Below are 26,051 nucleotides of genomic sequence, written 5' to 3'. Positions count from 1 at the left end.
TCTTCACCTTGCACATCAGAGCCTGCAGTCCCCTCCTTCACCCCACCATCTACCAAATGAGGTTGATTCAGGGACACTAATCAGCAGCTCCTTGCTTAGCTAAACACTTATCACATTTCTAAAGGATCCTTGGCTACTCTCCCTTCATTTCATATTCTAAGCCTCCGCCCTCCACCTCCAGGGATATCAGCAATACAATTCTACTGTCTGGGAGAACAGCAATACCCACAGCTTTTGCAAAAGGCCAGCATGGATGTAATTAAGGGATTGGAGCTGTGCCCCCTGGCTTGCCCCTAGCAATCCCTGCTACTGCCTTTGCAATCCCTTGTTTCAGAGGTTGCAAAGGCTGTGCTAAGAGGGGAATGTAAACAGTGTCCTGATTGGCACTGTTTACTTTATGCAGTCCAGGGAGCCAGGACGGGAAACTTTCTTATATGCCAAACATAAATTCAGTAGTGTAATTCACAATCATATGATAAAATAAAATAAGGAACAAGTAAAAAAACATGTTTTAAAACAAATTGTTGCCATCTTCTATTATAGCCACATAAAACATTATAGGTTGTAACACAATATTCCCCTTTGTGCTTCTTCTGTTCTAGTTTGTTACAACTGTTCATAAATCAAAATGTATTAATAATAAAGAGTAATTTTAGCCAAAAGTACAGTTCACATTGAATATACGGGGGCGATACACAAAAGAAAAGTAGTAAGCCTAAACGTACGACCAACTGTAGTTTTACTACTATTTGAAACTCAAACATTCGGATTGGCATCCGCATAGAAAGCTGCACCCGGTCTAGGTTTCCTTGTGAATTCATTCAGAAATCATGAAACCCAGGTGCCTGTACAACGGTCTCTGCGGCAGAGAATTCCAGAGAGCTAGAATGGATTACCCTGTAGATGCATATTTTTTTGTTTCTTTTTTTGTTCCGGGTGAAATATTTCTCCCGTAGAGAAACCTTTTCCTCTAAACCACCATCAAATTTTGCAGTGATCGATTTCCATACCCACCTTGGAAAGGGATTTACGCCAGCATTTGCCTGGAGTAAAAATATGACTTTTTCCAAGCTGGAAAGGGTAAAGATAGGAGTTGGAGAACGTCTACAAATGTGTGTGGGTGTTCACAAACTTCCAAGGCAAACCACAACATAGAACGCCAAGGAACACTCTGGTGGGATTTATGGGTGTGGAGAGTTTCAAAAACATGTTTGACTTTTATTTTAAATTCAAATAATGTTATTAACACATATATTTATATAACAATATTTTGACATTGATATTATGGCCCCCTCCCGGTTGGGCTACGTTTGAGTTGAGTGAGGTACACTCTGATTAAAACACGTGAGGGTGGGAAGGCTCGAGAGTGCGGGCTGTCTGTGGGGCATTTGTGGTGCCTTGAAGGACATTGCTTTAGTAGCACTGAGTAATAGGGCAGGGATGGGAAAACCCCATCCCCTTAGTCCCACCCAGCACTTCAAAAAGTACTCTAAGATTTCATAAAACCCCTTCAGGCCAGGAATGGTGCTCTGGCTCTACAGAAAAAAAGGTGTGGGCTCTATTTATAGAAGTCAAGGCCCGGGTTGTCAATCACGGTAAACTTTGTAAAGGATGCCAAGGCAGGGGATGGGGTGAGGCGTCAAGGGTGGATGGAGGAATGCTGGTCGAGCGTCATATAAGGGTGGTTTGGGACAGTCACTCAAATAGACTGGTGTTGTGCAGCAGGGAGGGCTGTGAAAGAGGCAGAGGAAATAAGAGAAATAAAACCTAAAAAAAGGAAAGACAGAAGCCTGCTTTGGAGTCCGAGCCCGCACACCTGCCTTTCGGCGCGTCAAATTTGCCGACATGTGGGGGCCGGTGCCCCTGAGAGGCCTCCTCCTCCTCCTCTGCTTGACGTTGGTCCTGGCGAATCCGCTACCAGACTTCCCGTAAGTGACCCCCGATGTTATCGCACCCCGAATTCTCGTGCCGCCTCCCGAGCACCCCCACATTGGGGCAGACGGTCCATCCTATGTGTGGGGCTGGGGCGAGCTGCGGTGTCATGCGCCTGTGCCGCGTGGCCACAGAAGGGCCGCGCGCTGTGGTGACGTCACCGGAAGCAAAAGCTAAGTCAACATAACGGTCAGGGGACCCTGGGAGATACATATTTTAAGTTGTATTACCCATTGTTTTGCCATTTCAAGCTCACGTAATGACAAACTGTCAGAAATAGGGTCACACGAAAAAAGTTGAAACGTCTTTTGGGGTCCAAAGTCAGGTGGCAGCAGACAGAGACAAGGAGAGAGGCTGAGATAAAGAAGTCGACAGGTGTGTGTGTGTCTATGTCAGAAAGCGAGGCAGAAAGAGAGAGAGAGAGAGAGAGAGAGAAGAGTCCGAAAGAGAGAGAGAGAAACGAGAGAAAGAGAGAGCGCCAGCTCCCTTTGCCCAGGAGGTATCTCGGAAGGTTGGAGCTGTGGGCAATTGCCCACCATGCCCATGCATTAAGATGTGTCTGTGTGGCACAGCTACTATGTTTGACAAGAATGAGGGGACTAAGGGCATTTTAAAGAAGTCCAGCATGCATGCCCTCGTTAAACATCCAAAGAAATTAGTATGCAGTTCCTATAGAAGGTCAGGACATACACAACAGCTTCAGCTTCAACAACCAACCAACGCACACCATGACCGAACAACCACCCCCCACCACCACCCTCCGCGCCTGGACCCCGATCAGCACCGAAGACACCATCCGCACGATGAACTCCATCCACTCCGGATCACCGACCGACCCCTGCCCTCACCACGTCTTCAACAAAGCCGACGCTGTCATCGCACCCCACCTGCGAGACATCATCAACACATCCCTCGACACCACCATCTTCCCCGAGAGCTGGAAACACGCCGAACTCAGCGCCCTACTCAAGAAACCAACAGCGGACCCCACCGACCTCAAGAATTACCGCCCCATCTCGCTCCTCCCGTTTCCAGCCAAAGTCATCGAGAAGACCGTCAACAAGCAGATGGCCGCTTTCCTCGAGACTAACGGATCCCTCGACCCCTCACAGTCCGGCTTCCGAGCCAACCACAGCACCGAGACCGCCCTCATCGCCGCCACCGACGACATCCGAGCCCTGATGGACAATGGAGAAACAGCGGCCCTCATCCTCCTAGACCTCTCCGCGGCATTCGACACGGTCTGCCACCGCACCCTAGTACGGCGCCTCAGCAACGTCGGAATCCAGGACAAGGCGCTGGAGTGGATCACCTCCTTCCTCGACGGGAGAACACAGAGAGTCCGCCTACCACCGTACAAGTCAGAGGCCACCGAAGTCATCTGCGGCGTCCCCCAAGGATCATCTCTGAGCCCCACCCTCTTCAACGTCTACATGAGCCCCCTCGCGGCCATCGTACGCAAACACAACCTCAGCATAATCTCCTACGCCGACGACACCCAGCTGATCCTCTCCCTGACCAACGACCCCGCCGCCGCCAGAGCCAACCTGCACGAAGGGATGAAAGAGGTAGCCGAGTGGATGACGACCAGCCGCCTGAAACTGAACTCGGACAAGACGGAGGTCCTCATCCTGGGCTCCTCTCCCTCCGCCTGGGACGACTCCTGGTGGCCTCCCGCCCTGGGCACCGCACCCAAACCGACAGACCATGCACGCAACCTGGGCTTCATCCTGGACTCCTCCCTCTCCATGACCAGGCAAGTCAACAACGTCTCCTCGGCATGCTTCAACATCCTACGCATGCTACGGAAGATCTTCTGGTGGATCCCCACTGAGACCAGGAAGACCGTCACCCAGGCCCTCGTCACCAGCCGACTGGACTACGGCAACGCCCTCTACGCCGGGACCACCGCCAAGCTCCAGAAGAGACTCCAGCGGATCCAGAACGCCTCAGCCAGACTCATCCTCGACATCCCACGAACCAGCCACATCTCCGGACATCTGCGAGACCTTCACTGGCTCCCCGTCAACAAAAGAATCACCTTCCGCCTCCTCACCCACGCACACAAAGCCCTACACGACCAAGGCCCGAGCTACCTCAACAGCCGAGTCAACTTCTACGCTCCCAAACGCCACCTCCGATCAGCCAACCACGCCCTCGCCGCCGTCCCCCGCATCCGAAGAGCGACTACAGGAGGAAGGTCCTTCTCCCACCTGGCCGCCAAGACCTGGAACTCCCTCCCGACCGACCTGCGCCTGACCCAAGACCACCTCTCCTTCAGGAAGAAGCTGAAGACCTGGCTGTTCGAGCAGTAGCGGCTCCCCCCCCCCCCAGCGCCTTGAGACCCCACGGGTATGTAGCGCGCTTTATAAGTGTCACTGATTGATTGATTGATTGATAAGAAGGTAGGGCATAGGACTGGCAAGGTCTCAGACTAGAAGATAGTAGTGTAGGAAAGGAGGGACAGGGAAGTCCTTCCTGGGTGTCATGCTTTATCATCGGGCCTGCTCCTCGTCGAGTCAGCCTTAGAAGTGTAGGAGTGCAAGAGTCGCCACTCCTCCTTTTTAATCAGGGTGGAAGGCAGGATCATTAAAGTTTAATTTACCTGACTCTTCCACTTCCTTGTTTTAATTCGCATGGTATAATTGACCCACACTCTTGCACTCCTACACTTCTAAGGCCGCTTACACCCACTGCACCATATGGCAAGGAAGAAAAGATCTCCGCCAAAGAGCCCCTACATAGGGTGCCCGCCGGGTATTGCAGTGCCGACTCGACGAGGAGCAGGCCCGATGATGAAGCATGACACCCAGCGGGCTGTGTGTGTGAGGGCCCTCATTCTGAAAGGAAGGACTTCCCTGTCCCTCCTTTCCTAACAATACACTGGCTTGGAAACCGATGTCACATTGGTGTGATACAGTCTGAATGGCTTGCTATAAAATAATACAGTGCACTGTGTCATGGTCCTTAACGTTCACTTTGCGCGTTATTTCACGGTCTGCTATTGTGTTACCTGACTCTTTGCTCTAGCCCCTCATTACTTCCCACGGCTGAAAGTATTGCTGTTTAGGGTTATTAGTTGTTGTTCACTCATTAGCCATGCTGTGTTATGCTGCTACGTGTGCCAAGTGATGCTACGCTATTTTATGCTGCATTTGCCATGTTATGCAATCCAGAATTGGGGTATGTTTCACTTCGCGGAGCTGTTATGCATGTATGTTAAGAAAATCTGCCCCATGCTATATTCTATTTGGTCCCTCTGCACGTGGTAATGCCATGTTTCTCTGTGTTGTTATTCAGTGCTTTAAGGGGGATGGAAAAACTGGGAAGGGGTCTCTCAAAGGGGCGTGGCCAATGCAATTAAGGGCATGGTTTAAAAACACGTAAGCTAAAAATCTTTGCTTAGCATAGTGTGCCGCCCTTGTATTTTGCTGTTCTGTCATTGCATCGAGATAAATGATACAAAAAGTAAGGCCATACCTACTATAAGTCAGGACTATTGGCATTGTCAATGGTTGTTGGTTGCATAAGATAAATAGGCAGCAACAATGGCTTGCATGTAATATTGAAAAAGCTTCCACTTAAAGCCCTGGTGACACCACGACAATGTTACTGCTCCTGAGTTTTAACCCCTTGAACGCTCATGACGAGCTCAGCTCGTCATGAGGCACAGTGCTCGTGTGCTCATGACGAGCTCAGCTTGTCATGAGCCGTGGAACGCTCACACGCAGGGATAATTTCCCTGCTGAGCTAAACGTTCCACGAAAACGGGTGTGGCCATGACGAGCTCAGCTCGGCATGAGCACACGAGCACTGTGCCTCATGACGAGCTCAGCTCGTCATGAGCATGGGGGCGCTGTGTGCGCCCCACCTCCCCCCAGCACAGCGGGGGAATCACCCCCGCTTGCAAGGGGTTAAAAAGAGAAGGGAAACCCAAAGAGAAAATGACTCTCTTTAAGGATTTCCCTTCAACGCTCGCCTGGCATGACGTCATGCTGTAACTTCTCTACTAGTGAAAAGTGAGCAGTGTGAGCATGCGCACATCAATGTACCTCCTGTCACCACAGTCCGGAAAAAAATGGACCGCCTGTGCCAGGGCACAAAACAGAGCCCGATAGAGACCCGTTCCAAGACCTCCTTTAAAAAACTACTGGTGCTCAGCACCGGTGAGACCCGGCCCACTTAAAGCCCTGTTGTTATTGTATACTCATCTGCATAGTGAAGGGGCGTAGCACTCTGAATAGGTTAAAGCCACCTCTATGGCAACTTTTAATTAACTTATGGGTTTTCCTGCCACCTAGTGGCGCAACTAAAAAGTGACCCCAAAAAACGGAAACGCCCGGCTCTGCTCGCAGATAGGACCCACATCTACGTGCCTCATAGGTGGAACGCACCATCACTGCGAATACGAGCACCCTTGCCAGTTCCTTTCATCAAACAACCAATGGCAAAGGCAATAGTTGTGGCTTTAATGTGCCAAATATAACCACATTCACAATTGCTGTCTACATCTGTGACATGCACAAATGCACTTTATTGAGGTAAAGTCTGCCGTACTGATTTCCAGTGTTACAGCAAACAAATGATGGATGGAATGCTGACAATGCAAACATTCTCCCTAGTCAAAAGATCTGGGTTAAATCCATTGTTCTTTTGCCCACTACACCACCCCAGTTTGTGCCCAGCCATATGCAAATCAGTCTTGACCCTGTGCCCCAGGGGAACAGTCCAGACCGAACTGCCAGGTCCTCTCTGGACCGGAAACAAGCATCCTGGGACCGAATTCAGGGTATGTCACCCTTCTTCAGACGTGGGTCCTGGGCTCACTGTGCCACGGGAATCAAGCTATATTGGCTGAAGAGGGGTGAAACCCCAAAACCGGTCCTAGGATGCTTGTTTCCGGTCCAAGGAGGACCTGGCTTGGCAGTTCGGACTGGACTGTAGGAAGGAGTCGAGTATAATGCTGAGGTTTTGTGCGTGGTCTGTAGGGGTGGGTGGATTCCCAAGGGCAGAAGGCCACAAGGTTTTGTCCCAGGCAGAGGTGTAGGGTCCGAGGATGAAGACCTCCGTTTTCTCTGAGTTGAGCTTCAGGTAGCTGTCATTCATCCAGGCTGTGACATCCTTCATTCCGTCCTGGAAGCAGAGTCTGGTGTCTTCGGGATTCTTTGTGAGTAAGAGGATGAGCTGGGTGTCGTCGGCGTAGGATACAACGCTGAACCCATGCTGTCTGACGATGGCGGTGAAGGGGGACATGTAGATGTTGAAGAGCGTTGGGCTGAGCGATGACCCTTGAGTCCACAGTTAAAATCAGTGGGTTTAGAGAGGAATGAAGGGATCCTCTGTGTTCTGCCGGAGAGAAAGGATTGGATCCAGTCGAGGGCGGCTCCTTGTATCCCCGCGTTGTGAATTCGGGCTGCTAGCGTGCGATGTGAAATGGTGTTGAAGGCTGAGGAGAGGTCTAGAAGGATGAGGGCCGCAGTGTGTCCCTGGTCTAGTATCATGCAGATGTCGTCAGTGGCGGTGAGGAGGGCGGTGCTGTGGTTGCTGCGGAATCCTGACTGGGAGGCGCCTAGGATGGAGTTCTCTTGGATGAAGGCGGTCAGCTGAGCGTTTACGAGCCTCTCGGAGACTTTGGCCGCAAAGGGGAGGAGAGAGATTGTCTGGTAGTTTTTCAGGTCCGTCGGGTCAGCCGTTATTTTTTTGAGGAGGGGTTTAATCTCTGCCCATTTCCAGTCGTCTGGGAAGATGCCGGATCTGAAGGAGGCGTTGATGGTCCATCCTAGTTCAGGTGCAATGGCGGCGGCCCTGTGGAATATGTGTGGTGAGCAGGGGTCCCTCGGGGCTTCTGAGTGTCTTTTCTTCATATTCACAGTGATGTGTTCGACGGTGGTGGGATTCCAGGTTGCAACGGTTGGCATTGGCGGCAGTGGGGAGGGCGGGAGGGGGTATGTCCAGCGTCTGTTCGCTGTAGTTGTCGTAGATAGCCTTGAGCTTCAGATGGAAATAGGAGCTGAGCTTGTTGCAGAGTTCCTGGGAACTGTGACGTCCGTGGCTTCGCCGGGGGGGGGTTTGGTGATATGCTGTATGACGTTGAACAGTTCTTTGGCTTTGGTCGCGTTGGTGTGGACTTTGTCTCTGATGAAGGTCCGGTTGGTGTCTTATGCACTGGTGGTATTTTTTCAGGGCGCTCATGTGGTTGTTCTGTGCTTCCGTGGTTTTCTGGTTTCGCCAGGTTTTCTCTAAGCATCTGCAGGAGCACCTGGCATCTTTTAGTTCTGTGGTGAACCAGGCGGCCTTCAGAGGACGTTGTTTGGCGGGGTGGCAGAGGGGTGCAAGCTTGTCGGCGCAGCAGGAGATCCAGTGATGAAATTCCATGGCTGCGGCATTAGTGTTGGTCGTGGCACTGCGGGTTTCTTGGAGGAGGGTGGTGTTGAGGTGTTCCTCTGTGACTTTGCTCCAGTTACTTTGTGGGGGGCACGGGCTGGCTTGGGTGTGGTGGTGGTGTTGAAGGTGAAGTGTACGCATTGGTAGTCTGTCCAGAGGGGCTGGGTGGTGTGGCTGAAGCGGATGTTTATCCCTCCTGCGAAGATGGGGTAGAGGGTGTGACCAGCTCTGTGCGTGGGCATGTTGACGAGCTGCTTTAGTCCGAGGTTGGCGAGGTTGTCAAGGAGAGTGGTGGAGTCGGGGTCGTTGCAGTTGTTGAGATGGAAGTTCAGGTCCCCGAGTAGAATGTAGTCTGTGGAGGTGATGGCTTGGGGTGCGACGAGCTCGGCGATGGTACTTGCGGACTGGGCAAGAGGTCCTGGTGGTCTGTAGATGAGGGTGCCGCGTAGCGTGGTCCTGGGGCTGGTCTGGATCTGGAAGTGGGGGTGTTCTGTGTTGGAGTGGGGGTCACTCGTGCTGGAGGTAGAGAGTCAGAGGAGGGTCTTGTGTGCGATGGAGAGTCCTTATCTTGGGCGGTGGGGGCGGTCTTTTCTCTGGATCTTGTAGCCGTCAGGGATGGAAGTGGCGATGTCGGGCCGGAGGTGGTGTTGGTCCAGATTTCTGTGAAGAAGACGACGTCGGGCGAGAGGTTGTTTATCAGGTCCCAGATCTCTATGGCATGTCGGTGTAGGGAGCGCATGTTGAGGAGGATGAATGTCAGGGTTTCGTCAGTGCTTGCATCCGGCAGGCCTTCGGTGGTAGTGGGGGCTTTGTCAAAGGTGAAAGATCTGTGGCAGGTTCTGCACGAGATCTGTCCTTGGGTGGTGTTCGGCGAGGATCTTTTGCAGTCAGTGTGTCTACCGGGATTGAGTGCGTGGAGGGCGGTGGAATCGTAACAGAGAGGCCTTGGAGAACCAGGGTTCCTGGCATTGGTCGCGGTAGGGATACTTACGGGCGCGGACAGGCTTGCCTTAGGCGCGCCTTTGGCACCACCGGCGCGCCTCCTGCGCGTGCAGCGGCTACCGTTAAGAAGGGGAGGGACGATCAGCTGGGAGGCGGGATGGGCAGTGGAGGGAGGAGGGCCGCAGGTGCTGTAGCGGCGGGGACAGAGCTTAATTAGGGAGCAAGATACAACACACAATAAATTCGGCACAACAGTTGAAACGGTACAACAATTTGGAACTAGCCCAGAGTGAAAATTAAATTATTACACTCGGGCAGAGGTGACTGGCATGCTGGGGACTCAAACCTCTTCCAGGAGGAGGATACGAGGCTTTGACTGCAGAGAGCTTGGCGCGGAACTGCTGGGGAGAAATGTAAACTGATAGGTACGGGCAGGCACTGCCCATCATATTACTAGAAAAACAATTTTGGTGAACATAATAAACAGTTTTAAAAGAAGCACGCCATTCTTACTTCCAAAACGGAATGTAAATTAATTACATTGCATTTTGGAAGCAAGAGTGATCTAGTAATATGATGCGCAGTGCCTGCCTGCCTCACGCCTGAAAGTTGGCTTCTGATGCCTCAGTCGGGTTAATATTACATCCAGTCCATACCTATCCAGTTGGACAGTTTACATTTAGTATCATTGTCAGCCTTCAACGCTATTGCATTATGTATTTGTGGTGAAGGCTGACAATGATACCAAATGTATACTCTCCAACTAGATAGGTACAGACTGGATGTAATAACCCAACTGAGGCAGAAGCCAACTTTAATGCCCAAGGCAGGCAGGCACTGCCACTGCGCATCATATTACTAGAAAAACAAATTTGGTGAACATAATAAACTGTTTTAAAAGAAGCACAATCACAGTTGCAGCACACAATTCTTGCGGGGGGTGAGGGGGTGCGTGGGTGTTACCGGGGGGGTAAAATATAAACAGAAATTACCTGATCCTGGTCCTTCACCACTTCTGCTCCTGGGCCGGTCCTGAACAGAAACAGGCATGCTCCCTCCCATTATGTAATAATATTAATAATAATAAAACCATTTCTAAAGCGCCTGGTTACGCAAAAACAGTGAGTACCCGCGCTAAAAACTGCAAATTAGCTCAAAGGAAAGAGAAAGGGGGAGCAGGAAAAGAGCAGGGAAAGGAGTAGAGGTTATTCACGGGGAAAGAGAAAAGTTTTAAGTTTTCCCCGGAACCTATTTTCAGAGGGTTCCATCCGGAGCTCAAGCGGGAGTTCGTTCCAACACTTGGCAGCCAGGTATCTGAACGAACATCCTCCCGTCCTAGCTCTAGTGATTTTGGGGAGTTTGAACATCATAGTTCCAGAAGATCTCAGGCTCCTGATGGGGCGGTGTATTGTGAGAAGGCTTTGTAGGTAGCCTGGGCCAGTGCCATGGGCGATTCGATGAGCAAAGCAGAGGGACTTACATTTAATTCGCTCCTTAATAGGGAGCCAATGAAGTTTAGACAGAGCGGATTTCCCTGATGCTCTGCGAGGGAGTTTGAGCACAAGGCGCGCTGCAGCATTCTGAGCACACTGGAGTTGGTAAAGTCCTTTTTTGCTCAAACCCAAAAGCAGAGCATTCCCGTAATCAAGATGGGGGTTACGAGAGCATGGACAATGGTCTTTCTGGAATCGATGGGAAGGAGATCTAAGACCTTACGGAGAACTTTCAAAATGCTGAAGCACCTGGCTGTTACTTTACTGACATGAAACTTATATGAAAGGTCTGAGTCGAGTATTATGCCCAGATTACGCACCGAAGCCACAGGACGAGGAGGACTGCCTAGTTCCGTCGGCCACCACATGTGTGACCATGCTGAAAGTGATTTCCCTACCACCAGCAGCTCGGTTTTGTCGCCATTAAGGCATAGGCAGTTACTATTCATCCAAGCTGCCACTGATGAAAGACAGTTGGAAAACTTGGTGGCATCCTCTCTGTGGTCAGGCGTGAGCTTGAACATCAATTGGGTGTCATCAGCGTAGCTGACAATGCCCACCCCAAATGTCTCTACTATGCGAGCCAGGAGTTCCATATAGATATTGAACAGTGTAGGGCTCAAACTCGAGCCCTGAGGAACCCCATGGCTTGCCTTCCTGAGAGAGGATTTAAAAGGGGGGCAGTGCATCTGAAAGCTCCTGTTGACCAGGAAGGACTCTATCCAGGCCAGAGCCTGTCCCCTCACTCCCATGTCAGACAGCCGAGACAGCAGCGTTGAGTGCAGCACGGTGTCAAAAGCTGCACTTAGGTCTAATAGAATCAATGCTGCTGTCTCTCCTTTGTCCACTATGCGCCTTAGGCCCTCGGTGGAAAAGAGTAGGGCTGACTCTGTGGAATAGCCAGCTCTGAAGCCCGATTGTGTGGGGTGTAGGAGAGAATGTTCCTCCAAATAACTCATGAGCTGCTTATTCACCACCTTTTCCACAATCTTAGCACAAAAGGGGAGAAGGGAAATAGGACGAAGATTTTGAAACTGGGAGATGTGGATGTTCGTCTTCTTTTTGAGGGGGATTACCTGGGCAGTTTTCCATGCATCTAGTACCTGACACTCTTGAAAAGAGAGCGACACAATAAGGCTGATTTGGTCGATTATTATAGTCTCCATGACTCCTTTACAGCGAGCCGGCGGGCAGACATCGCTCGGCGAACCCGATTGTATGCTGTTGACGATGCATAATACCTCTTGCTTCTCAGGTGTAATAAAACAAGTGAGATTATAATTCCCCGTAAAGTTGTTTTTGGTTTCTGCATATTTACTCGAATAGGTCTCATCCACTGTGAAGGTGGCATGGATTTTATCGAGCTTGTTTACGAAAAAATCGGCAATAGAGTCGCACGATTCTTTCGAGTAGGTGTCTTGAGCTTCCAGTCTGTTAGGGACCGTAAACTCTCTATAGATAGTAAAAAGTTCTCTAGTGGGATTATCCGCTGAGTCAATTCTGCTTATAAGGTGGCAACCTTTTTCTAATCTTACCAATTTATGGTATTTGTTCAATTCCTTTTTATACAGTAATTTATCTTCAAGATTGTAGTGTTTTCTCCAGCTGCGCTCTAGGATTTTACATCTGGCTCTGGCAAGTTTAAGTTTTTCCGAAAACCAGGGGGCGGTTTTGGATTGCCTAGCAGGGGGCTTGGATGTCCAAGGAGCTATCTCGTCCAAAGCCGTGGACATCCATTTTTCATAGCTCTTCCAAGCCTCCTGTAGAGAGTTACTTTGCAGAGGGGGATTTTTTTGTAGTGCACATCTGAAAGCTTCTTGATTAAAAGTTTTCCAGTTTCTCCGTTTTACGGAAGGGGGTTTAAGAAGTCTGTTTTCTAGAGGGGTGTTATCTACAGAGAACGGGATGATGTAGTGATCTGACCAAATTATTCTAACCGGAGGGAAGACTTTGATGCCCTCCCAGTTAGCAAAGATGGGGTCCAGAAGATGGCCCAGTTGGTGTGAGGGGGCAGTGGATTGCAGATTAAGCCCCAAAGATGTCAATGCAACCGCCACATCCTGTGCCTCACTGCATTCCCTATCATCAAAATGGAGATTTAAATCACCCAAAATGATGAATTTTTTGTATCGGAGAGCTGGTTGAGTAATGTAGTCTAGAAGCTGGTTACCGAACTGTCCAGCCACTCCAGGCGGGCGGTATACCAACAGACCATTAATGACGTTTCTCGGCCCTATTTTAATAGTGAATCGGCCACTTTCACTATGAGGTAAAGTTGCTTTCACTAAGGTGCATTCCAACTCAGACTTATGAATACGGGCTAGCCCCCCCTCTTTGTTTATGTCTATCTAATCGAAGTAGACAGTAACCAGGAGGAATGGCCTCGAGCGCTTCAGGGGACGCATCTTCGTCCATCCACGTCTCGGTGCGAAAAAGCACGTCTTGGCTATTTATAGTTAATAAATCATGTATTTCAAGTCTATGTTTTTTCATCGACCTGCAATTTAATAATAGCATGTTCGGTTTGGAAATTACATGTGTGTTCTTCCTTGAGAGTTGAAAGGTCTGATCACAGAAACCACATAACAAGGGTAGAGAATCTGCTTGAAAGGAATGATCACAGCTGTTTGCCACACTTGGACGCAGGGACAGTAGCTCCTGTTTGGTATATAGTAGGTTGTGCCTGGCCTGTCCCATAGTGCCAGATGACAATAAAGGACTAGGGGGACTCGCCCCGCGCCCCGGCCTGTCGCGGACGGGCGCAGACGGGCTGGACTCTGGCTTGACTCCGGCGCAAATACGGCACGCCCGCTGAACGCGTCCGCTGCGCGGAGCCATAGCCGTTTGTTTTTATACTGGTGACTCTCGCCCCAAGGGAGGATAGCCCTATCCAAGATGGCCGCCGCTGTAACTCCGCCCGTGCCCCAGGTAGAACAGCCCTGAAATCGGCCGAACACTCTGGGGGAAGGCAGTAGACAACAAGCGTCGCGCTAAATCCGCGCGCTGGTGCAGGGGGGGAGAGGACACAAAGGGCAGGTGCTCAAAATACGTTTTTTAAAAACAAGGACAAGAGAAAGGAGTAACCGCCCGGCTCAAGCCTCAGGCGCCAAATGCAGTATTCTGTAGCCAATCACAAAGCTGCAATGCAAGCGTTGTGATTGGTGCGGACTCCCAGATAGCGCCCAGCCGGGCACCTGTTGGGAGGCCATTTTCTTTATGTAGGCTGCATGTAGCCTACATAGAGAAAATGTAGAGTGCGAACGACTACTTTGGTCGGCCCCTGGGCCGACCAAGCAGTCAGGGAACTCAGAGTGGTGCCAGCCACTCCTACCTGACAGGCCCTCCCGCCCGCGCCCAACCAGGCATATCCTACCGCCCACCCCCAACCAGGCATACCTCTGTCTTCTGCTTTGTCGCAGCGCGAGAAGCCGAAAATAAAATGGTATTTAAAATACCACTTTATTTTCTGCTTCTTGCACTGCAAGAAAGCAATGGGGCGGCGCTCCTCCTCCATAATGGAGGAGCCGCCCCGAGACGAAGTGCACTTTTCAGATATAAAACAGCTGCGTATGCCTTCCAAGAGGAGCACTTTCTGGAATTGAGAATGATACTAGCAAAAAGCATGAGATGGGGGACTTGACTCTTCTGGGCGGAGCTAAAGCACTATATATGTAGATTTTAAAGAATTGGTGATAATAGGTCGCAGAGTGTTGCGTTGTCTAGCAAGAGGTAAACAGAGAAAACTCTGTGTTTTTTGACCTATTGCTGTGAGGTTTCTGATAGTGGAAAGTACCTGTGGACTGAGACAAGCATTACAGTGAAGGTAACTGTGTTTTACTCTTACATCTTGGTACTTTCCAATTTCATCTTCTGGGCAGGGCCATGTATTGTATTACATTGTAGTCTCATTTACATAATGCTCCAAGCCCATGAAACGACGCAGAAGAGGCTGGTAGCATGCTACTACCTGTGAGTACTAGTCCCTAAAGACCTTCCCCGGGGCCATGTATTGTATTACATTGTAGTCTCATTTACATAATGCTCCAAGCCCCTGAAACGATGCAGAAGAGGCTGGTAGCATGCTACTACCTGTGAGTACTAGTCCCTAAAGACCTCCCCCGGGGACATGTATTGTATTACATTGTAGCCTCATTTACATAATGCTGTAAGCCCCTGAAACGATGCAGAAGAGGCTGGTAGCATGCTACTACCTGTGAGTACTAGTCCCTAAAGACCTTCCCCGGGGCCATGTATTGTATTACATTGTAGCCTCATTTACATAATGCTGTAAGCCTCTGATAAGGTGCAGAAGACGCTGGTAGCATGCTACTACCTGTGAGTACTAGTCCCTAAAGACCTTCCCCGGGGCCATGTATTGTATTACATTGTAGCCTCATTTACATAATGCTGTAAGCCTCTGATAAGGTGCAGAAGACGCTGGTAGCATGCTACTACCTGTGAGTACTAGTCCCTAAAGACCTTCCCCGGGGCCATGTATTGTATTACATTGTAGCCTCATTTACATAATGCTGCAAGCCTCTGATTAGGTGCAGGTGAGGCTGGTAGCATGCTACTACCTGTGAGTACTAGTCCCTAAAAACCTTCCCCAATATGGGATCAGACATAGTACGCTGTCAAAGATGTTTACCGAGGACTGGCACTTGAGCGATCTATTGGAATGGGTATTTTACAAATTGCCATGCTATGTGGTCTAAATCCACTCAGGGTTAATTCCTGAACCAGAGCTGAGCCTCCTGAGCGGCATTAGCAAAGGTAGAGGGCAATGTCTCCTTGGGGATTTTGAGAGTGTTATCCCCCGAGCTGCAAACTGCTGGCTCGCGATCATGATTGACAATGCGATCTCCTCTGTTCTCCATGTGGAGAATGCTTGCTCCATTTGCTTCTTGTCCTCATGAGCAATACGGTGAGTAGCCAAAATATCGAAATTAAAATATCGACATACAATAATATCAATGTTTTAATTTCGATGTTACAGAATATCGATGTGCAATAATTTTGATGGACAGAATATCGACTTTAAGGTAAGTAATATCGATGTTTTTAATATTGAAGTAAGTAATATTGATATCAAATATATCGATGTTACTGATATCGACATTTTGTTTAGAGTTATGTATTTAAATATGTATTTTATATGTTTATTAAACATGTTTCTTAATGTATTTTTATAAATGTTAAAATAAATGTTTAGAAATTAGTACTTTTGTTTACATCTTGCGCTTTAGTAACAGATCGGGTTGTGGGTTTATAGGGGAATAGGGTGGGAAGTAATTTAAGTATAATTCATTAATTATTATGTTTTTTTTATTATTGTTTATTAATTAATTGTTTATTAATTATTAATTGGTAATTAATTTGTGTTAATTAAATTAAATACCATTAATGTATTAATACTTTTATTTTTTTGTTATTGTTAATTATTAATTAATTGGTAATCTTTTTTATTAATTAGTTAATTAAATTAATTAGAATCAATGTATTATTATTTTTTGTTATTGTTAATTCATAATTAATTATTATTTGTTATTAATTAGTTAATTAAATTAATTAGAAATAAGTATTAATATTTTTTATTTTTTGTTATTGTTAATTAATTATTGGTGATTAATTTTTATTAAGTGATTAATTGATAATTAAATTATTTATGTCATTTATTTATGTGTAGTGGGTTGTGTGTTTATAGAGGAATAGGTTGTCAAACAATTAAATTAAATTAATTAAAGAGATTGGTATTTACTATTAATTAATTGTTATTTAATTAATTGGTAATTGTTTTAATTATTTCATAATATTAATTATAAATAATGTATTAATAAATATTGTGTATTCTTATTGTACATTATTTCTTGTTAATTAATTATTAATTGGTCTTTAATTATAAATTGGCAATTAATATTTGTCAATTACTTAATTTATAATGACATCACTTTAATAATATTAATTAATTGATATTTAGATAAATTGTGTTTTGTTTTGTATGTGTAGGGGAGTAGTGTGGGAAGCAATTTTTTGTTATTTAAGTAAATATTAATTATAAATAATCGGTATTTAGAAGTATATTTTTGTAAATAAAATATTTTTAAAAAATTGTATAAAAAAAGATGTAATTGATAAGTATATTAATGTAACCCCAACGCTATCCTGCGCTTTCCCTACTAGTGCACCTTCTCGAGTGGGAATAGTAATTTTTACCCCTACGCTATCCAACGCTTTCCCTACTGTTGCACTCACTGGAGTGGGATTAGTAATTTTTACCCCTACGCTATCCAACGCTTTCCCTACTGTTGCACCCTCTGGAGTGGGAATAGTAATTTTTACCCCTACGCTATCCAACCCTTTCCCTACTGTTGCATCCTCTGGTGTGGGGATAGTAATTTTACCCCTACGCTATTCAATGCTTTCCCTACTGTTTCACTCTCTGGAGTGGGAATAGTAGTTTTTACTCCTACGCTATCCAACGCTTTCCCTACTGTTGCACCCTCTGGAGTGGGAATAGTAATTTTTACCCCTACGCTATCCAGCGCTTTCCCTACTGTTGCACCCACTGGAGTGGGAATAGTAATTTTTACCCCTACGCTATCCAAGGCTTTCCCTACTGTTGCACTCTCTGGAGTGGGAATAGTAATTTTCACCTCTACGCTGTCCAACGCATTCCCTACTGTTGCAATATGTGGAGTAAGTATATATATTAATTTATATGTAGAGTTTTTAATTCATTTTAAATATATATGTATTAGTTATTATTTTTTAAATATGTTTTAATGTTTACTTCTATAATTTTTTTATTATATGTATTTTTTAATTATTTTTACATTATGATTAACAGATTTTCCCACTATTTTTGTACTTACCTTGATGTAGATAGAACTTCGATATTTTTGATGTCAATATTTTTGCTTAGATATTTTTGTATGTCGATATTCTGTCTTTCAATATTATGTCATACATCCGAGGAAAACATTTAATTGATAACAAGTCCGAAGAACTGTGGTGTTTCAATGTAGGGATTTCCTTAATCAGTCTCATTATGTTGCCTCTATTGAGGAGAACCTGCTGGCCCTGCGAAGTGTACTGAGGTGTTAATATAATCTGCTTATTCAGGCTCTCTATTTGCTCTAAGTCTGTTATAGATGATGGGGGGCCTTCTCCTCATCTCTTAGAATAAGACTAGGGGGCATATGTATCAAACAAAATTACGAATTTCAGCGTTTGCGATTGCAGTTTGGCTAAGTGGTATGTAACAGCCTCACAAAATAAGGAATTGCAAAATAGCGATCCCTTATTTTGTATTTGCATTTAAGGAATCGAAAATTGAGATTCCTTAAATGCAATGTAAGAGGCACAGAAAATGTGACATTTGGCCATAAGGAATCGCAAATTACCACCAACTTCACATTGGTGGTAAATTGCGATTTCTTTGAAAAATGCACTTTTTTTGCATTTTTCAAATGCCTTAGGGCATGTATGTGCGCCACATGTGCACAAATGCACATTTCAGGGGTGCACATGGGGGGCCTTTTGGCACCCTAACACCCTTGAAATAGCATTCTCAATTTGCGATTCTTTAATTGAGAATAACAAATTGAGAATGTCTACCCATTAATTCCAATGTGCCTCTAGGCCCATAGGAATGAATGGGGAGGTATCCCTTAATTGCGAATCGCAATTGGCGATTCGCAATTAAGGAATATGTAGGATTCGCAAAATGTATTGCAAATTCTACATACATCGCATTTTGCGAATCTCAAATATCGATTCTCTAAAAATTGCTATTTGAAAATCGCAAAAAGCGTTTTTGATACATATGCCCCCATATCTTTGGGCTGCCGCCTTACCCTTTTGCATGGTGGCACTTATAATTACCTGTTCAATTTGCACATGATTTGCTTGAGGGTGCCTCAGCCAGGCCACTTCTTGTGAATTCTTATTTGGATTATTACTTTTGGGGGCAACACTTGGTCCTCCATGTTGGTGGTTTTGTTTTGTTTGATTTTCACTCTCATTGTTCATCGTCTGGTCAGCGTTGATTTTAATCGAGCTTGAATTTACATAGTTTTTCCTGTTTTACCAAGGTGGGGCTTATGTCTATCTCTAGAGCCTGTGTCTGTTGCCAGGAAAGTTTCTTTTTTCTCCTTCGTTGAATCTGGGCAAAACTAGCTTGTATCTGTACATTACCCCGTACCTTCTGCAGGATGGTTACTGCTTCTTGATATGTAATGATCCAGCATCAAAGACTTTCTCCTGGATTTCCTTATTTTCCTTATTTCTTACTTGATTTTTTTTTATACATTTACTGGATCTTGTTTCTCAAATTTTGCTAAGAAAATTGGATACAATCTACTCAGTGGTGTAACTAGATGTTGTGCCGCCTGTGGCGGTCCCTGAGTTTGGCGCTTGGCAGCCACATGGGAGGGTGGTGCTGGTGAGGTGATTCTTGCGACGGCCGCCCCACACAGCCGCAGGTAAGACCGGGGGAAGAGGCTGCCGCCCCAAACATTGTGCCGCCGCGGTGCACCATACCCCCACCCCCGCCTTGCTATGCCACTGAATCTACTACCAAGTTGGGAATCCTTTCCTTTGCATTGGAGATTTTTTCTATCTTTTCTGGCAGGTTTCTTCTGACTTTTGGTTTGGACAGGAATCATGAGCTTGTCTTTTTTTGGTAGGTTGAATAATGGGTTGCAGCATTTGTTCAGTAGTAATGGACACACCTCCTGGGCGGCTGGTTGATTTGCTTGTCGCTAACATTTGCAATGGCAGTGTTGTCAACTTTTGTTGATTAGCACTCTGCTCAGAGGCAAGTCCAATAGGCATGAATAGCCGATTTTGACTTTTCCTTTCTTTCAGGATACTCATTAAAATGTTTTGTACTGTACTACATTTGTCAATAATTGGGCCACATACACACTCTGTTTGTGTTACTGCTCCGTACTCTCTTTACTCCCTCTATAATTCACTCCCTACGTCTTCTCCACTTGCTGTTCCTCTCTCTCGCTTCATTTGTTTTTCTATAATACTTAACACTCACACTTTCCCTTCTCTTTCCTTTTTATACTCCCTCTCTTTCTCTGGGTCTCTGTCTATTGTTGTATTCATGACTTGGGTTAGAATGTTGTAATGGTAGGCTCCATTAGGAATTTTTGGGTTGTAGGGTTGTTATGTGTTGTCAGTTGAGTTGTGGCTGGCATTGGGAGGTCACGCCGATGAAAGCTGAATAAAGCTCAGCTTAAATACAACTTTTTTTCTTTACCACCTCAATACTAAATCCATCTATCTTTATTTTCTTCTTCCATTATGCTCCCTGTTCTCTCATTGCAGTCTCTCTAAACAGCCTGCCTCCCTTCCAAATTCCTTGTTAACCCCCACGAGTCCCCCCATGTTGGCTCTCATGGTCCCTGGTTCATCTGTTCCAAACCATGGAGGTCACCCCTGATCCGGTAGTAAAACGCCTCTCTCTCTCCCTTCACAGGACCTATGTACTGGTCATCCCTGCAGCCCTGGACTACCCTTCCTCACAGGCAGTGTGCGTGCAAGCCAGAGATGTCCACCAGCCCATGAATCTGACCGTCCAACTGAGCACACAACGTGGCAACTACAGGCTACTCAAGACTGAGCTCAATCCAGGCAAGCCGCAAGACTGCAACCGATTCACGGTGAGTGGCGGAGAGCAAAGGGCCCAGAAGAAAGGTCTTTGAGATGATTGTTGCTATACAGAGTGTTTGTTCCATTTGCTTCTTGTCCTCATGAGGAATACATTTAATTGAAAACAAGTCTTAAGAAGTGAGTTATTTCAATGTGGGGATTTCCTTATCAGTCTCATTATGCTTCCTCTATTGAGGACACTCAAGGTTTTAGGACTTAAAGGGGGTTTAATTGCCTGCGGGCCATTTTGGGTGAATGCGCGTGGAGAGGGTTCCAGAAGATTGAAGGACCAGAATCTTGATGTGACCAGGGGGTTTCGGGGTGATGAGGGGGCTGCGGTTTGCAGATGGTGAGTTTGTATTGGGGTTTAGCGAGAAATTGTTTTGAGGTACATAAGAGAGGATTTTGTGCAGGACTCTGTTTCTGGTAGACAGCCAGCCAGCCTGGTGTTTTTGAGGGAACATAGGCATCCATTTAGGGAGATTAAAGAGAGGAAATATAGCAAAATGGATTACCTTGTAAATGGGGGAGAGTATGTTCTCTTGTGAGCCGGCTATGAGGCTGATACAATAGAAGACATTGCTCATAACTTGTGTGTTGTTTAGGGCTATGGAATGGGAGGTGAGGGCAGATCTTGTACATAGTATTTGCTTGTTATCTGGCAGCTTGGATGCAGTGCAAAAAAGGTTTATAGACTCGTATAAAGGCTCAGCAAGCTTTCATATTTTTTCCAGCAGAGAAGAATGCATAAGAGTGCACAACTGGAAGAGAATTGGGCCAGGGAGGGGATTGTTGTAGTGCAGGCAGAGCAAAGTAGGAGTTCAGTTTTGGAGCAATCCAGAGTAATAAAGCAACCCAATTATGTTTAGCATGTTCCCCCCCCTAACAAATGCACTTTAACAAGATGTCTCAGTGTGATCGTTGGGAAATCTGAAGCTTGCACCCCCCCCCCCCCAAATCATAGGGACCAGCAATGCCCCTGGATGCAAACTGTGGGAAGAGATATGTTTTTGAAAGCGCGTTGCTTTAGATGTCAGTGTGCTGCTGCGAATACTTTGAGGGCAGCCTGTGGGTTGCTGCAAAGTCTCATTTTATCCCCATGTGCGAAGGAGTTAGGTTTAAAGGTTTTCAAAGACCGGATGTTACTATGACTTGTACATATTGTTGACAGTGGAAGGATGAATGCTCACTGAGCCCCCCCATGGATCACATACACACCTCTGAAGCACATGCTGTGAACGGCCCACAGCTCTATTGAGGCTTTCAGTATTTTGCCCCCATGTGCCCCACTAACCTCAGGCCACCCTTGTCGTTCTTCCCCCGACCAGGTACCAGAACCTCTGGGTGCGGAAGAGGTTGTCACCGTCCTGGTTCAGATCGCCGATGTAATCCGACCCTTTGAGAAGAGTAAAACGTTTCTGATCCGGAGAAGGCAGAAAGGGACTTTCTTGCAGACTGACAAACGTGCCTACAAGGCTGGACAGACAGGTGAGTGCACCCGACAGAGGCAATAAAGATTCTTTATAATTCAGCTCCAGTGACACCAGTGGTCAGTGTGTTTCCATCGCTCCATCCCTCAGATCCGTGCTGCGTCCACAGAGTTGGCATACAGTAAAAGAAACAAATCTCCAAATGACCTAAAACATTGTGATAACAATAAAATAGTAGCCATTCCCAAATTTCAGGGGGAATCATGACTTGCCTTTTAAATTACTTTGACACGCTTGTTCTAAGTATTTGCCGACAAGCGTCGATGGAGTGACAATCTTGAACAAAGTAAACTATTGACAATCAGTAACATTTTTATAACTGGAGGTGGAATGAGTAAATAAACACTACATACAATCCTGCATTCAGATCACCCGAAATTTTCTTTAGCAGTTGCAATTAAACTGTAAAGACAACAGCCTCAGTGTGGACTTTGAGGCCACTTTCAATTTACTGGCCCTCTTAGAGATTTTAAAAGGGACTTGACATTTCACAACCAGTGGAGCACTTCCACATAGATTGTTTGCTGCTGATCCATCGGATTACCAGCTAGAGACAATCACTATACACATACTCACCAGGGCCCAATCACATTCATAAACATTGGCTAGTAAATTCTGCTGGGGACAAGTTAGATAGCCCTATATTCCTGTGTGATGGTTTTGTTACATATGTTCTTACCAAACCTCTTTCCTCTGCTCAATGGATCTAGTTGTTAGCTTTATAGGAAAAATACCACATTCTCATAATATACTTAAATGATCACAGACTCAGGTTTTAGGCACTGTGGGGCATATTACCAACGAGTAGCGATATTTATCGCTAACTAGGCTTTGCAATGATTTTTTTATCGCTAAGAATCGCGGGAAATTATCGCTGAGATAACTTGCTATTAGCAACGTTTATCTCCAAAGCTATAATTTTTCCGTCGATAGCGTGAATATCGCTGAGAATACAGCGATATTTATGCATTAGCGACAAAATGCTCTTAGCCATGTTATCCACCTCCCATTGGATAACATGGCTAAGAACTGGTCTGAGCAGGCGTTAGTTTTTGACGATAGCTGGAATATTTCCATTGCTACGCCCGCCTTGCTAATAGGCGATAGCTGTGTTAGTGACTGCTTTCAGTCGCTAACAGCTTGGGTACGCCCACTTTGCATGTCATTAGCGATAAATATCGCTGACATGCAAAGCGGGCCCCAAAACCCTCGCTATCACCTACAAGCTGTCGCTAACTGATGTTAGCGACAGCTTGCTAATAGATCGATAGAATTATCGCTGCTTAGCCGCCGAAAACGGCGCTAAACTGGCGACAATTGCCTATCGCCCCCCTTGGTAATATGCTCCCTTATTCTTCAAGGAAAGAAAAACTATTTAAGTACAACATTTTAGACAATTGTGATTGATGACGGCATCTGTAAAGGGAGAGAAAGGAGGGAGAGCAGTACATAGACAAACCGCACAGAATTATATTTACCTAGGATGGTGTGGAAACAACCCCCGGGCTAGGAGTTGGACAGGGTCCCCGGGACAGGACAAGGGACCAAAAGTCAGGACAGGTTACAAGGCATGGTCTCAGATGAACATCAGGACAGGATACGGACAGGATTCCAGACAGGACAGGATTCAAGACTGGGATCCAATCAGGCTGGATGGTTCAGGGCAGGACAGATGACCTCTTCTAAGTCCGACGCCAGCCTCAGACCCCTCTCTGGCTCTCCACAATGCTTGGCCTATGCCCCTCCCTAATTCTTCAGCAATTGGTCTCGAGGGTTGGTTCAGGTTTTAAGTTCTGAATCTCGAGTCTGCTCAAGATTTGGACGGCGTCTCAGTCTCTCAGGATCTCTGCATCAGAAAGAGTTTGGGCAGCATTTCGGTCTGCAATTGATCAGTATGACGGTCTGAAATCTTTAACCAACTAACTAAACCTACATCTATTACACCTTTTTACACCCATATTCCACCCCTTAATGGTTCAAAATATTGGGTCACTAACTTTGAGTGGACAAGGGAAAAGGATGATCATCACACCATACTAAGTTTAATACTTTTTCTTAAGCCTTATTGTTTAAGGCCCCCGCCCCTTAATTTACTTTCCCAAGCTTTATTCCCACCCACAATTTTCATTTTATCAAATAAAGAATACACATTTGTATCATTGTCAGTGGTTCACATAGGACGCTTCCTTCTTTCCCACAACGCATCTCCGAGATGGCCTTGGCTGGAGTTCAATGTTCTTAATATGGCGTCCGGAGTAGGCTTCTGCGCATGTGTCAGGAGGTCACATGGTGTACAGGGATATGGTCAATTTGAGGCCAAAATATGAACTAATAGAAAAGTCAGAGAGAAAACATGTTACCATAAAAAATAAATGATTTCACAGTATACCACCTATCTCTATTCTACTCCCATTTACTTATAATATCTTTTGCATTAGCAGCTTAGTGGAATTTGCAAGGGTTAGTTTTGGCATAGCATGCGCATTAACATGTGAATTTCAAGCAGCCATTGTGCGCAGCTGCAAGAAATTCCCTCCAAGCTATAGGACGTCATACTACGTAGATGCAGTAGACGCCAGTGCAATACAGATTCCTGCGTTTAGCAGCCATTTTAGTAGCACTCGGGTTGTTCATTAGTAAGACACATAGGCAAGCTTCCCCTAGACTATAAGTGCACTGAAAATGTATGCATAGTAATATTTACAAGACAAGTTTTCTACAGAGTTATAGATTAATGAGGAGATTGCTTCCAACCAAGGTTCTTTACGGAACCTCGATCCATCACTGCCCAGTAGAGTAGTTTTCTCTAGTATGGGGGGTTGCCCCAAAGATTATTCGCCCCATGATGGAGAGTGGCTCTTGCTTCTTTACCATGTGGCAGTTCCTGGTAGTGTGAGGGTACAGGCCTCCTTACTCGCACCGTTAGGTGGGTGGTGTACTGACTCCCTCTATCAGCCTTCCTTACAAGGGTACACTATTCCCTTTTTGTATACTTAAATCCTGATGAAAAGAAGATTCCTTTCTGTGGTTTTTAGTTAAGATCTTGAATGTAACTTGTAAGGCTAGACACCTTCCTAGAAAACTATTCTGTCCTCAATTACACATATACCAATCAAAACATAACATAGATTATATCGAAACCATATTTATTAAAAAAGAAAGGTTTTTTATGAAATAACTTGATATAAACAATTTCTGACGCTGGAGACCGGGGAGACCAGGCAGACGGTTCGTGCTGACGTATAATAAGATGATAAGATTCGCCTTAAAGTAAAACAAGGAGTGACGACCACTACAATCCCCATATAAACCAAGGAGTGGGAAGGCGGATACAACCGGCATAACCTGTAATAAAGAAAACCTTGTGGAGTGTATCTTTTAAGTCGCACGACTCTATAAACATCTATAAAATCCTTTGACGAAAAAGCAGAGGCGTAGAACTCTATAAGGCTACCTCAACTCCAGGATCAAGACTGGTACCGCAAATTGAAAAATGCTATAAATATTGAAGAAGTTTTTAACATAGTCCTGAGGAAGGTGTTCCAACCATCCAAGCACCGAAACGCGTCGACAATATTGGCTTTTCTACTGACTTTCTACATGTTAATATATTGAATTCTTTTTGTGATTTATAATGAAATATGTATGAAATTTTATGAGTAAGAAATTGTTTATATCAAGTTATTTGATAAAAAACCTTTCTTTTTTAATAAATATGGTTTCGATATAATCTATGTTATGTTTTGATTGGTATATGTGTAATTGAGGACAGAATAGTTTTCTAGGAAGGTGTCTAGCCTTACAAGTTACATTCAAGATCTTAACTAAAAACCACAGAAAGGAATCTTCTTTTTGTCACAATATTTCCCAGTCCTTTCTGGGTTCATTAGGGAAAACTCTCTCTTTTCTTTACTTAAATCCTGATTCCAACCTGCTCGTTAAATTCGCACCCACACATAACTTCTGTTTGCACAGAAGTCGGAATTACGAGTCTGATTTTATTTGGCGCATCCAATAGTTATCGTTTTTTTTAATGACTTAAGGGGGCATACTTACAAGGAACCGGCGGAGTGCCGTGTTATGCTCAAATTGGTAACGTTGCGTGCCAACAGTTTCAAAATGCAAGGATGCGCCGTATTCACAAGAA

General features: G+C 45.8%; 1 protein-coding gene across 1 annotated transcript in view; it reads left to right on the top strand.

Moving 5' to 3' along the window:
• Window positions 1–1,730: 1,730 nt before the first annotated feature.
• LOC147706482 (alpha-2-macroglobulin-like protein 1) overlaps window positions 1,731–26,051 on the top strand; it is a 47,760-nt gene continuing 23,439 nt past the window's right edge. The window contains exons 1-3 of the mRNA XM_086929618.1: window positions 1,731–1,928; window positions 20,242–20,425; window positions 21,743–21,902. Of these exons, the coding sequence (XP_086785744.1) occupies window positions 1,846–1,928; window positions 20,242–20,425; window positions 21,743–21,902 (427 nt within the window). The 5' untranslated portion in view covers window positions 1,731–1,845. The remainder of the gene's footprint in view (window positions 1,929–20,241; window positions 20,426–21,742; window positions 21,903–26,051) is intronic.

The sequence above is a fragment of the Lissotriton vulgaris genome, chromosome 7 (genome assembly GCF_964263255.1).
Source record: "Lissotriton vulgaris chromosome 7, aLisVul1.2, whole genome shotgun sequence".
In the NCBI taxonomy this organism is placed as follows: domain Eukaryota; kingdom Metazoa; phylum Chordata; class Amphibia; order Caudata; family Salamandridae; genus Lissotriton; species Lissotriton vulgaris.
The sequence above is the reverse complement of the archived record's forward strand: the minus strand, read 5'-3'. Positions and strand labels throughout refer to the sequence as shown.